We start from the raw sequence: 16,362 nt of genomic DNA, 5'->3' as shown, positions 1-16,362 counted from the left end.
CTTTAAGATTGACTGGTTTGATCTCCTTGCTGTCCAAGGAACTCTCAAGAGTCTTTTCCAGCACCACAGTTCGAAAGCATCAATTCTAAATGTGGTTTCAGTTCTGTCAGTTCAGTCACTCAGTCGTGTCTGACTCTTTGCAACCCAGTGTACTGCAGCACACCAGGCTTCTGTGTTTTATCACCAACTCCTGGGGCCTGCTCAAACTCATGTCCATTGAGTCGGTGATGCCATCCAACCATCTCATCCTATATCGTCCCCTTCTCCTCCTGCCTTCAATCTTTCCCAGCATCAGGGTCTTTGCCAATGAGTCAGTTCTTTGCATCAGGTGGCCAGAGTATTTGAGTTTCAGCTTCAGCATCCATCCTTCCAAAGAACTTCCAAAGTCCTTGAGAACCCCATGAAAAGTATGAAAAGGCAAAAAGTGTGGTTTAGCAGAAACAAATTTTGTGGGGGAAATGATGACTTCCATTTTTGCACCTGCTGTGTTTGTCTATGGTATATCTAGTTAGATATGTCTAACCAACAGTAGGATATTCAGGCCTTGAGCTCAGGAGATAGGTCAGATTTAGATTTGGAAATCAGTGTAATTGTATTAGCTGAAAACAGGTATCGGCAGCAAAACATGAAAGTGGGTGCCACCCTCCAAGGAGTCTTTGTGAGAAAAGCAGGGGACTGAGGATGCTGGAAAGCATCAACAGAGAGGGAAAGAGATTACCATATAAACCAGGCAAGCCTGGTGTCAAAAAATCTAGTGAAGAGAGAGCAGTTTCTAGAGGAAGGAAGTGGTCAGCAGTATCAAATGTGTCAGAAAGAGCCACTGGATATGGAGTGTGGAAATGATTGGTGGAGTTGATGTGAACAGTTTCAGAGTGGTGGAGGAAGACATTTGAGTTCCGATACCTCCTTATAATTCATATCAAACCTCTATGTGAACATTAATGATACAATTCAGCAGCTACTCTTGTCTATCTACTTGCCCAGAGTAGAAATCTGGGAAGCAAAATCGAGTTATCCCTCTGCCTCAACCCCAGTAGCCAGTCCTCAAGTTCTTTTCTCTGTTCCTTCTTCGTTGCCCATAGTACTTTAGTTTGTTTCCTTCAGTGTTCTACTTCAGTACTTCAGTAGTCTCTTGCCTGCTCCTCCTTTTTATTAGTTCTCATACTCTAGCCAAAGCATCCTTTTCTGTGGCAGTTCTGATCACACTGTCCTCTTGCTAAGACTGTTTGATACTTGATCGTTGTTCTTAGGATTGTATAGATATAGTGAGACTTGAAAACCTTATACAAGATTTGAAAGTATTTGCTTGCTTACAACCTCCTTTGTGGAAGCCATTTATTTTTGTTCCGTACATTCTATACTTTAGCCATGTTAATTAATTTTACTTTCAAACCCATTATGTGCTGTTTTATCCCAAAGCCCTTAAGCTTGTTGGTCTCTCATTCCAGAACTCTCTTCACTTGTTCTTCTTCTTGCCATCTGTTACTTAGTCTTCAGATTCAGCTCAGACATGTGCTCCGGGATGTCCTCCAGTTACCCTTTGCCAAACTCCTCTATATAGATATAGGTGTCTCTTCTATATCCCCATAGCACCATGTACTGCCTTGAACTCTTCCCCTCCCCTCTAACTCTTTATCATCCTCCTTACTATGCAGTTCCACAATTGCCTGCACTTTCATTCTCTGAAGGCACGGACTGATGATTTTGCTTATTTGTATCCTCAGCACCTAACCCAATAACTGGCTCCGAGTCGATGCCAAATATATGTTATTGTTGAGTATCTGGTAGAAAAAAATGTTTGCTCTGTGTGGCCCATTTGGGTGTTTATCTTAATTATGTGTCCTTCAGATGTCATCTCTTGTTCAAGCCTTAAGAATCTGAGACTTCTCTAGCAGTCCAGTGGTTAGGATTCAGTGCTTTCCCTGCTGGGGCCTGGGTTCAATCCCTGGTCAGGGAACTATGATCCGGAATGCCATGCAGCAGAGCAAAAACAATCCAAGTATGCTTTCTTAGATATTATTTTTATGGATAATGTGCATCATGTTGCACTATTTAGATAGGATAGAGACCCTGTTTTAATTTCTTATTTATTTCTATCAAGTTTGACTTGAGAGAAATAGGTATATAGGGGAGAGGGAAAATAGACAGTATTTGTAAATAATATGGTCATGTTGGCAGTTCTAAAATTTCTTATACGTAGATAGAAGATAGAAGTGAAAGAGATATTGCTCATAACCACAGTAAGTTTTATATCTTTTATTCTACAGTTATCTGTTTCATTACATCTGCCAAGACAGGATTGTATATCTTTGTATCACTGATGATGTAAGTAATTTGAGGACATGTTGCTCTTTAACTATGTGTAAAATTAGTAGAGTTAGTTCTTAATTATCTGTATCTGTGGTGGGTAAAGTTGACGCAAATATAACTTTCTATAGCTCAGAATTGTTTTTTATGCTTTGCATTTGTCATGTAGAGCAGCAAATCACAGAAAAAGTTGATATCTGGGTATATGCAAATCAGTTTGGTTTTGTAGAGTTTTAGCTGAACCTTTTATTATAACTTCTACACTTAATTTATTGTATAGTGAAAATTGGTGTTCATTATTATGATTCTTCAGTATCAGACCCTCTCAAAATTTATCTGAAATAGTAAATAGATTATTTCACTCCTTTAATCAGTAGTTAGTGAATTTTCTAATGTATGTGGACTTTGGGAAAACAGAATCACAACACATTATAATCAACTTTGTAAACCCATAGTTTACATTGGTAGGTTATTTTTTGAGTATTTGTAGTTTGATGCAAAATGCTCAATACCTTAACAGTGCCATCAAGGTCTTCTCTCCTCTCTGTAATCCTAGTGTCGACTTCTTCTTGGACACATTTCCCTTATGGTTTCAAAGAGCTACGTGCTTATTTATTTGTGTCCAAAAAAGAGGGGCTATGTCTTCTCAGGTCTCTTCCTGCAGGAATGAGGAAACTCCCCAGAGGTACACCTTTCCCTTCTCCCACTTTCAAAGCAGACTTTTCATGCCTTACTGGCTGGGACTAGGTTATGTACTTATTTTTAAATTGGAACTGGCATGATTGCCATAGGTCATGGTTCTTAATGTTTATTGTATCACAGACCTCTTTGCTGCTCATGGATCACTCCCAGAATTTTTTAAATGCATGATTTTATTAGGTTTCTGCAAAAGTAATAGCGGTTTTGGACCCTGAATTTTAAATCATTATAACTAGGCTCAAACACATCTTTATTAATCAAAATAAGAACCATTACAATCAACACATTTTTGCCAATGAGAAATAAGCTTGATTATTCCTGTAGCAAAAAAATCCGTGCTTCAGGATTTGATGAACTCTTGGAAAGCTTTTTCTGTGTGCTGCTGGTCGTGGAAGCATTTTCTTTGCAAAAAGTTGTTGAGATGCTTGAAGAAGTGGTAGTCAGTTTGCAAGAGGTCAAGTGAATATGGCAGATGAGGCAAAACTTCACAGCCCAATTCATTCAACTTTTGAAGCATTGGTTATGTGACAAGTGGCTGGGCATTGTTGCAGAGAAGAACTGGGCCCTTTTTGTTGACTGATGCCGGCTGCAGGCATTGCAATTTTTGGTGCATCTCCTTAATTTGCTGAGCACAATTCTCAGATGTTAATGGTTTTGCCAAGATTCAGAAAACTGTAGTGGATCAGATGGGCAGTAGACAACCAAACAGTGACTAATACCTTTTTTTTTCTCTGGGTGCAAGTTTGGCATTGGGAAGTGCTTTGGAGCTTCATCTCAGTTCAACCACTGAGCTGGTTGTTGTGGAAAATCCAGTTTTTGTCGTACATCACAATCCAACCAGGAAGTGGTTTGTTGTTGTTGTGTAGAGTAAGAGAAGATAACACTTCAAAATGATGATCTTTTTTTGATTTGTGGTCAGCTCAGGAGGCAAAAGGTTGTCTGAGGAGACCTTACAAATAACTGAGAAAAGAAGAGAGGCGAAAGGCAAAGGAGAAAAGGAAAGATATACCCATCTGAATGGAGAGTTCTAAAGAATAGCAATGAGAGATAAAAAAGACTTCTAAGTGAACAATGCAAAGAAGTAGAAGGAAACAATACAATGGGAAAGACTGGAGATTTCTTTAAGAAAATTAGATACCAAGGGAACATTTTACGCAAAGATGAGCACAATAAGGACAGTAACAGTATGCACCTAACAGAAGCAGAAGATACTAAGAAGAGGTGGCAAGGGTACACAGAAGAACTGTACAAAAAGATCTTCATGACACAGATAACCGCAATGGTGTGATGACTCACCTAGAGCCCTACATCTTAGAGGGCAAAGTCAAGTGGGCCTTAGGAAACATCACTATGAACAAAGATAGTGTAGGTGATGGAATTCCAGCTGAGCTATTTCAAATCCGGAAAGATGATGCTGTTAAAATGCTGCATTCAATATGCCAGCAAATTTAAAAAATTCAGCAGTGGCCACAGGACTGGAAAAGATCAGTTTTCATTTCAGTGCCAAAGAAGGGCAATGCCAAAGAATGTTCAGACTACTGCCCAATTGCACTAATTTCACATGCTAGCAAAGTAATGCTCAAAATTCTCCAAGCCAGACTTCTATAGTACATGAACTATGAACTTCCAGATGCTCAAGTTGGAGTTAAAAAAGGCAGAGGAACCAGAGAGAGATCAAATTGCCAACATCTGTTGGATCATAGAAAAAGCAAGAGAATTAAAAAAAAAAAACACATCAACTTCTGCTTCATGGACTACACTAAAGCCTTTGACTCTTGTGAATCACAACAAACTGTGGAAAATTCTTAAAGAGATGGGACTACCAAACCACCTTAATTGCCTCCTGCAAAACCTGTATGCAGGTCAAGAAGAAACACTTAGAACAGGACATGGAACAATAGACTGGTTTCAAATTGGGAAAGGAGTATGTCAAGGCTGTATATTGTCACCCTGTTTATTACATGCAGTGTACATCATGCAAAATGCTGGACTGGATGAAGAACAAGCTGGAATCAAGATTGCTGGGATAAATATCAATAACCTCAGATATGCAGATGATACCACCCTTATGGCAGAAAGCAAAGAAGAACTAAAGAACCTCTTGATGAAGGTGAAAGAAGAGAGTGAAAAAGCTTACTTAAAACTCAACATTCAAAAAGCAAAGATCATGGCATCTGTTCCTATTACGTCATGGCAAATAGATGGGGAAACAATGGAAAGAGTGACAGACTTTATTTTCTTGGGCTCCAAAATTGCTGCAGATGGTGACTGCAGCCATAAAATTAAAAGGCGCTTGCTCCTTGGAAGAGAAAATATGACCAACCTAGACATTAAAAAGCAGAGACATTACTTTGCCAACAAAGGTCCGTATAGTCAAAGCTATGGTTTTTCCAGTAGTCATGTATGGATGTGAGAGTTGGACCATAAAGAGGGCCGAGCATTGAAGAATTGATGCTTTTGAACTGTGGTGTTGGAGAAGACTCTTGACAGTCCCTTGGACTGCAAGGAGATCAAACCAGTCAATCCTAAAGGAAATCATCCCTGACTATTCATTGGAAGGACTGATGATGAAGCTCCAATACTTTGGCCACCTAATTCAAAGAGCTGACTCATTAGAAAAGACCCTGATGCTGAAAAGTACTGAAAGCAGGAGGAGAAAGGGATGACAGAGGACAAGATGGTTGTATGGCATCACTGACTCAATGGACATGATTTTGAGCAAGCTCTGGTAGATGGTGAAGGACAGAGAAGCCTGGCATGCTGCAGTCCATGGGGTTGAAAATAGTTGGACACAACTGAGTGACTCAACAACAACAACAACAGTAGGCAACCACTTATCAAACTTTTTCACCTTACCAATTTTCCTCAATTGCCAAATGATCATAGAATGATCAACATTGAGTTCTTGGTTAACTTCTCATGTAGTTGTAAGAGGATCAGCTTTGATGATGCTCTCAGTTAGTTATTGTCAACTTCTGATGGCCAGCCACTGTGGTTCTTATTGTCAAGACTTGATTTCTTTGGAAAATTTCTTGAACCACCACTGCACTGTACATATGTTAGCAGTTCAAGGGCCAAACACATTGTTGATGTTGTGAGTTTTCTCTGCAGCTGTGACGTATATTGAACTCAAATAAGAAAATCACTCAGATTTACTTTTTGCCTAATATAATTTCCATAGTCTAAAATACATATAGTTAGCAAGTAATAATTAATTAGCAAAAATCATAAAACAAGAAATGCTCATTAAAATGATATGTAACATAACCACATGTATTTAAAAATGTATTTCAATATCAAATGACAAAGTTCAACAATGCAAAATCGAAATTACTTTTGCACCAACCTAGTAATACCAGTTATGTTGAAATTCAGTATTCAGAGCTTCCCTGGTGGCTCAGTTGATAAAGAATCTGCCTGCAATGCAGGAGACCTGGGTTTGATTCCTGAGTTGAGAAGATCCCCTGGAGACAGGAACAGCTACCCACTCCAGTATTCTGGCCTGGAGAATTTCATGGACAGAGGAGTCTGGCAGGCTACAGTCCATGGGGTTGCAAAGAGTCAGACACAACTGAGTGACTTTCACAGTATTCAAAATAGTTTAAATATTGATTTAGTAATATATGCTTCTTTATGAATTCACTAATAACAAGATATAGTCATGGGTTTAATAAACATAGTTTTGATGTGGTGTTAAGTATTAATGATATTTTGAGAGATGTCTGTAACTGATGATATATGCAAAAAAGACTTCTCTTGGTGACAGAGTCCCAGGTACTGTTTAACACTACTCTATTTTGTTACTACATTCACAGTTGAAATTTGAGTTAAAGTTTGGTGAAAATAATGATGAGTTTTTTTTTTTTTTAATCCAAGTACATTGGCCCCTTGAATTTGGACCATTGACCCAACTTTAAGAACTCTTGGCTTAGACTATTAATCTTAGGTGAAATGGAGATGTGTGTCAACCACAGTGATTATCACAATGACTTATATTCCCTGGTTTCACTGTATTTTCTAAAATTATTTTAAAAATCCAGTTATATCTGAAATGACTGATGTGAAAGTGCTGGGAGTAGGTGAGAAATAGCACTAAATCTGGGATGGTCAGAGTTGAGTCTTACATTTCTTAAGCTATAATTATACTTTTGTGTATAGGTTATACACATACATAGACCTTTTGACTGGAACTAGACAAGAGTACATTCTTTGATCTTTTCAAATATACCACCACTACTGAAAAAAGTTAATTAAAAGTTTGTCAATAGTGTTATCTTTGTGTGTGAAAGACTGTACTATTACTATGGATTTCTCAAGCATCTTCTCGTGCTGGGCTTTCTAATAGATCCTGTGAAAGATATGGATGGAGTAAAACCCAATTCCTGCTCTTAAGATGCTAACCTAGATATTGTTATCTTAGTTGGCAGTAATCTAACATTTGGATTCGACTCAGCTCTTTCATTTACTAGTTTCACTTTTGGCAAGTTAGTTTCTTTTCAGAGCCTTTGTTTCTTTATCTGTAAAATGAGGTCAGTTCCTCCTCATAGAATCATTGCTCAGTAAATATTAGCTGTTCTTATGGTTGTTTTTAATCATCCATATCATTTTTGTTTAGTGTTAACTCTGTATTCATCTCCTCAGGATTTTGAGCGTTCGCGAGCCTTTAATTTTCTGAATGAGATAAAGAAGAGGTTCCAGACTACATATGGTTCAAGAGCACAAACAGCACTCCCATATGCCATGAATAGTGAGTTCTCAAGTGTCTTGGCCGCACAGCTGGTAAGATCTTTCTCGGGATATAGTATTTGATTCATATCTTCTTTATTACTTTAAAGAACCATGGATATAGAGGACCCTGACCTGCAGTGTGTTTTTCTGACTGTTATTATATGCCAAGATAGTAAAACTCCCCAGATTAAAAAATATATATAAATGGGCCATTTTAGGATGGAAAGTGATATTCTCTATAAATGGTGGTCAGAGTATCTCATGATTGGGAAGGAGATTAAAGATCATCTACTTCAACTACCCATTTAATGTGTAAATCCACTCAACATGCCAAATGGTGTCTTAACCTGTAGATTAACCTCTACCTTCCCACAAGGTAAATTTAATTTTTGGGTAGCTCAGTTAGTCATTTGAAAGTCTGTTTATCTGTATGAATACTTAATTCTCAGTTCAGTGAATTTATACATATATATATATACATATTATACATATACATACATAGATACATACATATACATATTTACATACTTTTTACAGATACAAAACATCTCATGACCCTAAAGGAGTCCTCATGTTCCTATGCAGTCAGGTCCTTCCCTGAGGCAACCGCTTCTCTATTTTTGTCACCATAAATTAGTTTTATCTTTTCTAGAATTTCTTATAAATGGAATCATACATTATATACTCTTTTGTATCTTCCTTGTTTTGCTCAGTGTAAGGTTTTTGATATTGATCCATATTGTATAAATCAGTAGTTTCCTTTTTTTCTGAGTAGTATTGTATGCATATAACACAATTTGTTTATCCATTCACCTGTTGCTGGATATTTGAGATACTTCCAGTTTTCAGCTATCACCAACAAAACTATTATGAACATCCATGATGTACAAGTCTTTGCACAGACATGTGTTTTTATTTTTCTTTGGTAAATACCTAGGGGTGGAATTGCTGGGTCATATGGTGAATGATGTTTAATTTTATAATGAATCATCAAACTTTTTTCCAAAGTGGTTGTACCATTTATATTCCCACTAGTACTTCCAGTGTTTCTGCATACTTGCCAACACTTGTTATGGTCTGTCTTTTTAATATTATTCATCCTTGTGGATGTGTAATGATATCTCATTGTGGTCTTATTTTGCATTAAAGAATGCTTACTTTTTATCCATCAAACCATATGAGTGCAAAGACAGAAGTTTTATCTATGATAGTGTTGTGAATGAGAAAAAAGGACTCACTGTCGTTGAATAATTTCCTCTTTGTTTCTCCTATAAGTGTTGTTTTTAATACCTTTTTGAGGATTATACTTCTAAATATGCATCCTATGGGGATGGAGTTCATTTAAATAGTTATGAGTCTTTATTATTCAGTTGGTTTGTTTCATACTTCCACTAGGAAATACTTATATACATACACCTATGTAAAACACCATCAGCAAAATATATACCAACGCCCATTTGAAAATAAATAGGGTCAGGTTGATGGCCAAGATGGTGAAGTAGGAAACCCTGAGCTCACCTCCTTCCATGGACACACCAAAATTACAACTATTTACGGAGCAGCTATTGATGAGGAAGATCAGAAGACTAGCAGAAAGGATCTTATACTACTGAAGATATAGAGAAGGAACCACAGCAAGACAGAGGGGCAGACACACAGTATAATCAAGATCCATACCTTGGAGTGGGTGACCCACAAGTGGAAAGATAATTACAATTGCAGCGATTCTCTCCAAGCAGCTAGGGGCTCAAGCTTCCCATGGGGCTCCCCAGCCCTGGAGTCCTCCATTGGGAAGAAGAGCCCCCAGAATATTTGGCTTTGAAGGCCAGCAGGGCTTAATTTCAAGAGTGCTGAAAGACTGTGAGAAATAGAGACTCTACTCTTAAACAGCATGTATAAAATCCACATGCTCAGGAAATGAGGGCAGAAGCAGTAATTTGAAAGGAGCCCAGATCAGATCCACCTGCTGATCTTGGAGAGTCTCATGGAAAGGTGGAAAGCCACTGCAGCTCACCCTCGGGACATAGACATTGGTGGTGGGCATTTTTGGGAGCTCATTCTACCATTCTTTACCAGTGGAGCCCATAAGGACAATTTAGGAATCTTCCCTTTAGAATATTAATGTCAGGACGTGGCCCTACCCACCAGCCTATCTGCACCAATGCTGAGACATCTCAAGCCAAACAACTAGCCAAATAGGGAATCAGACCCACTCACTGCAGGCTGGTTGCTTTAAGAACTCCTGAACCTACAGGGGTCTCAGGACATGGCCCTGCACACCAGTGTGTGTGCACTAGCCCTGGGAACCCCCACTTAGGCCCTGCAGCCAGAGATCCTGGAACCTGGATCTGCCCACCAGTGAGCCAGCACTATCCCCAGGGCCAGGATCACCTACCGGTGAGCAAGCGCCACCCCAGGACCCCCTACCGGTGAGCAAGCGCCACCCCAGGACCCCCTGGACCCAGCCTTACCCATCAGCAGGCTGACACATCAACTCTGGAACCTCCATAAACCTTCAGCCAGAGATCCCAGGGCCCAGCTCCACAAACCAGTAGGTCTCACCAGCCAGTGGACAGACAGCAGTCCCAGGACCCACTGGGTGCTTGCCCTGCCCAGCAGTAGGCCAACACCAGCTCTGGGACCCTCCAAGGCCCTTCAGCCAGAGATCCCAGGACCCCCTGGATCTCTGCAGCCAGCTGCCTTATGACCTGACCTTGCCCACCAGTGGCTGACAGCCTCTGCACAAGGTAAGGTCTGGGAACCAACCAGACTGGGGGCCAGCTATGCCTACCAGATTGTCCACAACAGAAGGACCCACACAGCCTATGTAGGTATTGTCCCTACAGCATATGGCTCTGGTGACCAGAGGGAAGTGCACTGCTGGGATCCATAGGACGTTTCCTAGAAAAGGCCACTTCTTCAAGGTCAGGAAATGTAACCAACTTACCAAATACATAGAAATTAAAAAGGAAATTAGGCAAAGTGAGACAGAGGAACATGTTGCAAATGAAAGAACAAGAGAAAAGCCCATAAGAAGAGCTAAGTGAAGTGGACATAAGCGACCTACCCAATAAAGAACTCAAGGTAGTGGTTGTAAAATGATCAAAGAACCCAATAAATGATTGGATTAACAGAGTGAGAAATTAGAATTTCTTAACAAAGAGTTAGAATATGTAAAGAATGACCAAGCAAAGATGAAGAATACAATAACAAATAAATAAACTAGAAGGAATCAACAGTGAATTGTATGATCAGTGAGCTGTAAAACAGAGTAGTGGAAATCTCTGAAGCTCAACAGAAAAAAAGAAAAAAAGAATAAAAAGAAATGAGTACTGTTTAAGAAACCTCTGAAACACCATCAGATGTACTAACATTTGCATGATAGGGCTCCCAGAAGAAAGGAGAAAAGGGGGCAGAGAACATATTTGAAAGCAAATTAACTGAAGACTTCCTTAGCTTGGGGAAAGAAACAGAATCCAGGTCCAGCAAGCACAGAGAGTTCCCACAGGATCCACCCAAAGAAGACCACACCAAGACATTATAGTTAAAATGGCAAAAATTAAAGATAAAGAGAGAATATTAAAAGCAGCTGGGGAAAAGCAAAATGTTGCGCACAAGAAAATTCCCATAAAAGGCCAGAAGGGAGTGGCATGATATTTTTCAAGTGGTAAAAGGGAAAAACCAACAACCAAGAATCCTCAACAAGGCTTTCACTCAGATTTGATAGAGAAATAGAAAGTTTTACAGATAAACAAAAGCTAAAAGAGTTCATCACCACCAGGCTTGCTTTAAAGGAAATGTTTAAGGGGCTTCTCCAAGCTGAAAAAAAAGGTTGTAAGAAGAAATATGAAAATTATGAAAGGAGAAATCTCATTGGTAAAGGCAAATACACAGTAAAGGTACTAAACCAACCACATATAAAGCTATGAGGAGGATTACAAAAGGAGTAAAATCACCCATAACCACAATAAGGGATTTCAAAACAAAAAGAGGTATAAAATATGTCAAAACAGTAACTGTGGGAGGGGGCATAAAAATGTAGGGTTATTAAAATGCATTTCTACTTAAGAGATTAAAAACTTAAAATAATCATGTAGATATATACAGATTGTTATATACAAACCTTATGATAATCGTAAACCAGAAAACCTATACTAGATATACACAAAGGGAAAGAAATCCAAATATAACACAAAAGATACTAATCAAGTCATAAGGGATGAAAGCAAAGGACCAAAAGAGAAGTACAAAAACAACTGAAAAACAATTAACAAAATGGCAGTAAATACATACCTATTAATAATTAAATGGAAATGGACTAAATGCTCCAGTCAAAAGACACAGAGTGGCTGAATGGATAACAAAACAAAACCCGTATATATACTGCCTACAGGGGACTCGGTGTGGCTCTAAAGACAAAAACAGAAAGTGAAGGGATGGGAAAGGTTATTCCATGCAAATAGAAATGAAAGGGAAGCTGGGATAGCAATACTTATATCAGAGAAAATAGACTTTAAAACAAAAACTGTAAGAGACAAAGACATTACTTAATGATAAAGGAATTAACCCGAGAAGATACAACAATTGTAAATGTATATGCACCCAGCATAGGAGCACCTAAATATATAAGGCAAATATTAATAGACATAAAGTAAGAAATTGATAGCAACACAATAATAGTAGGAGAGTTTAACACCACACTTACCTCAATGGACAGATCATCCAGACAGAAAATCAGTGAGGAAACACTGGTCTTAAACAACACATTACACCTAATTGGGCTTAATTGACATATATAGAACATTCTGTCCAAAAGCAGCAGAATACACATTTTTTCCAAGTGCACACAGCACATTCTCCAGGACAGATCACATGCTGGGCATAAAACAAGCCTCAGTAAATTTAAGAAAAATTGAATTCATGTCAAGCGTTTTTTCTGACCTCAATGTTATGAGGCTAGAAATCAACTATAAGAAAAAAAATGCAAAAAACACAAACACTTGAAGGCTAAACAATATGCTACTAAACAACAATGGATTACTGAAGAAACCAAAGAGGAAATAAAAAAAATACTTGGAGAAAAAGAATACTTGAAGACAAATGAAAATGAAAACACAGTGATTCAAACTCTATGGGATCCAGCAAGAGCAGTTCTAAGAGGGATGTTTATAGTAATAGAATTTTACCTCAGGAAACAAGGAAAATATCAAACAAACATTACACTGAAAGGACCCAGGAGAAGAAAAAACAAAACCCAAAATTAGTAGAAAGAAATCATAAAAATGAGAGCAAAAAAAATGAATCAGAGATAAGGAAATAATAGAAAAGATCAATGAAACTAAGAGCTAGTTCTTTGATAAGATAAAGCTGATCGCTTTTATCCAGACTCATCAAGAAAAAAATAGGGCTCAGATCAATAAAATAAGAAAAAAGGAAAAATTAAACATAACACAGAAATACAAAGTTCATAATAGGCCTCTATGAACAACTATATGCCAATAAAATGGACAAACTAAGAGAAACAGGGAAATTCCTAGAAATGCACAGTCTCCCAAGACTGAACCAAGAAGAAATAGAAGACATGAACAGAACAATTACCAGTAATGATATTGAAAATTGAAGTTTTAAAACTTCGAACAAACAAAAGTCTAGGACCAGATGGCTTCACAGGTGAATTCTACCAAACATTTAGAAAACTCTTCCAAAAATTGCAGCAAAAGGAACACATCCAAACTCATTCTGTAGGTCGTCACCCTGACACAAAAACCAGACAAAGATATCACAAATGAAGAAAATTACAGGCCATTATGGCTAATGAACATAGATTTAGAAATCACAATTTAACAAACTGAATTCAACAGTATATTGAAAGGATTATACACATGATCAAGTGGGATTTATTTCAAAGATGCAAGGATGGTTCAGTATCTGGAAATCAATGTGATACACCATGATAACAAATTGAAGAATAAAAATCATGATTATCTCAATAGGTACAGAAAAAGCTTTTAACAGTATTCAAATCCATTTATGATAAAACCTCTTAACAAAGTGGGAACATACCCCATCATAATAAAGGGTATATATGACAGGCCTATAGCTAACATCATACTAAGTAGTGAAAAACTGAAAGCATTCCCTCTAAAATTAGGAATAAGACAAAGATGCCACTCTTGCCACTTTTATTCAACATAGTTTTGGAACCCCTAGCTACAGTAATCAGATACGAAAAAGAAATGCAAGAAATCCAAATTTAAAGAGAAGAAGCAAAATTGTCTCTCTCTGTAGATAACCATCATACTGTCTATAGAAAATCCTAAAGATACCACCAAAAAAGCAATTGTTAGAAATAATACAGTACAATTGCAGGATACAAAATTATACAGAAACCTATTGCCTTTCTATATACTAACAACAGACTATCAGGAAAAGCAATTAAGAAAACAATCCCACTTAACCATCACATTAAAAATAATAAAATACTTAAGAATGCATTTAACTAAAGAGGTAAAAGACCGGTACTCTGAAAACTTTAAGAACCTAATGAAAGATATTGACGATATTGAAGAAGTTGGAAAGATATACTGTGTTCATGGATTTGAAGAGTTTATATTGTTAAAAATGATTATACTAAAAATAAAGACTATGCTATGCATTCTACAGAGGCAATGCCATCCCTATCAAACTACCAATAATGATTTTTTTTTTTAACAGAACTAGAACAAATAATTCTAAAATTTGTGTGGAGACATAAAAGATGGCAGAATGGCCAGAACTATCTTGAGAAAGAAGAAAAAAACTTGATGTATTACACTCCTTCATTTCAAGCTATACTACAAAGCTGCAATAGTGAAAACAGTACAGTACTGTCAAAAAAAAAAAAAAAGACACATAGATCTGTGGAATGGAATGCATGCATGCTCAGCCTTGTCCAACTCTTTGTGACCCCATGGACTGTACCAGGCTCCTTTGTCCATGGGATTTTCCAGGCAGGAATGCTGGAGTGGGCTGCTGTTTCCTTATCTGGGGGATCTTCTCAACCCAGAGATTGAACCTGTGTCTCTTGTATCCCCTGCATTGGCAGGTGGATTCTTTACCACTGAGCCACCTGGAAAGCCCATAGAACAGAATAGAGAGCCCAGAAATAAACCCATGCTTATATGGTCAATTAATCTATGACAAAGGAGGCAAGAATATACAGTGGGGAAAAAAGCTGTCTTTTTCACTTTCCACTAAATGGTGTTGGGAAATCTGGACAGCTACATGCAAAAGAATCAAACTGGACTACTTTCTCACACCGTGGACACAAATAAATTAAAAATGGATTAAAGGTTTAAATATAAGACCTGAAACCATAAAACTTCTAGAAGAAAACATAGTATGCTCTTTGACGTTGGTATTGATAGTTTTTTTGGATATGTCTCTGGCAAGGGAAACAAAGTAAAAATAAACAAATGGGAGTACATCAAACTGAAAAGCTATTGATCAGTGAAGGAAATTACCAATAAAATGAAAAGGCTGCCTACTGAAAGGGAGAAGATATTTGCAAACAATATATCTGATAAGGGAATAATACCTACAATGTGCAAAGAACTGATAAAACTTGGACATCTAAAAAACAAACCACAATGGAGTATTACTCAGCCATTAAAAAGAATACATTTGAATCAGTTCTAATGAGGTGGATGAAACTAGAGCCTATTATACAGAGTGAAGTAAGCCAGAAAGAAAAACACCAATACAGTATACTAACGCATATGTATGGAATTTAGAAAGATGGTAACGATAATCCTGAATGCGAGATAGCAAAAGAGACACAGATGTATAGAACAGTCTTTTGGACTGTGTGAGAGAGGGCGAGGGTGGGATGATTTGGGAGAATGGCATTGAAACATATATAATATCATATGTGAGATGAATCGCCAGACCAGGCTCAATGCATGATACAGGATGCTTGGGGCTGGTGCACTGGGATGACCCAGAGGGATGTTATGGGGAGGGACGTGGGAGGGGTGTTCAGGATGGGGAAATGTGTACACCTGTGGTGGATTCATGTTGATGTATGGCAAAACCAATACAATATTGTAAAGTAATTAGCCTCCAATTAAAATAAATTTATATTAAAAAAAACCCAACTATAAAGTGGACACGAGCTGAATAGCCGTCTTTCCAAAGAAGACAGACAGATGGCCAACAGGCACATGAAAAAAGATACACAATATCACTGTTTGTCAAGGAAAAGCAAATCAAAACCACAGTGAGAGATATTACCTCACACTTGTCAGAATGGCTGTTGTCCAAAAGGCAAGAAGTTAACAAGTGTTGGTGAGGATGTAGAGAAAAAGGAACCCTGCTACACTGTTGATGGGAGTGTAAATTGGTGTGGCCACTATGGAAAACAATATGGAGATTCCTCCAAAAATTAAAAATAGGACTACCGTATTATCAGCAATTCTGCTCCTGGGTATTTATCTGAAGAAAACAGAAACACTAATTAGAAAAGGCACATGCACCCCTATGTTCATTGAAGCATTATTTACAATAGCCAAGATATGGAAACAACCTAAATGTGCATCAATAGATAAATGGATAAAGAAGATGTGATATGTGTATACACACACACACACA

The 16,362-nt window shown here is 37.8% G+C and overlaps 1 protein-coding gene across 5 annotated transcripts in view; it reads left to right on the top strand.

Moving 5' to 3' along the window:
* Positions 1 to 16,362, top strand: part of VAMP7 (vesicle associated membrane protein 7) — an 81,495-nt gene that overhangs the window by 18,393 nt on the left and 46,740 nt on the right. For all 5 annotated transcript variants that reach the window (XM_055565542.1, XM_055565538.1, XM_055565539.1 and 2 more), the window contains exons 3-4: positions 2,268 to 2,325; positions 7,648 to 7,785. In XM_055565542.1, the coding sequence (XP_055421517.1) occupies positions 2,268 to 2,325; positions 7,648 to 7,785 (196 nt within the window). The remainder of the gene's footprint in view (positions 1 to 2,267; positions 2,326 to 7,647; positions 7,786 to 16,362) is intronic.

The sequence above is a fragment of the Bubalus kerabau genome, chromosome X, assembly GCF_029407905.1.
Source record: "Bubalus kerabau isolate K-KA32 ecotype Philippines breed swamp buffalo chromosome X, PCC_UOA_SB_1v2, whole genome shotgun sequence".
Lineage (NCBI taxonomy): Eukaryota > Metazoa > Chordata > Mammalia > Artiodactyla > Bovidae > Bubalus > Bubalus kerabau.
The sequence above is the reverse complement of the archived record's forward strand: the minus strand, read 5'-3'. Positions and strand labels throughout refer to the sequence as shown.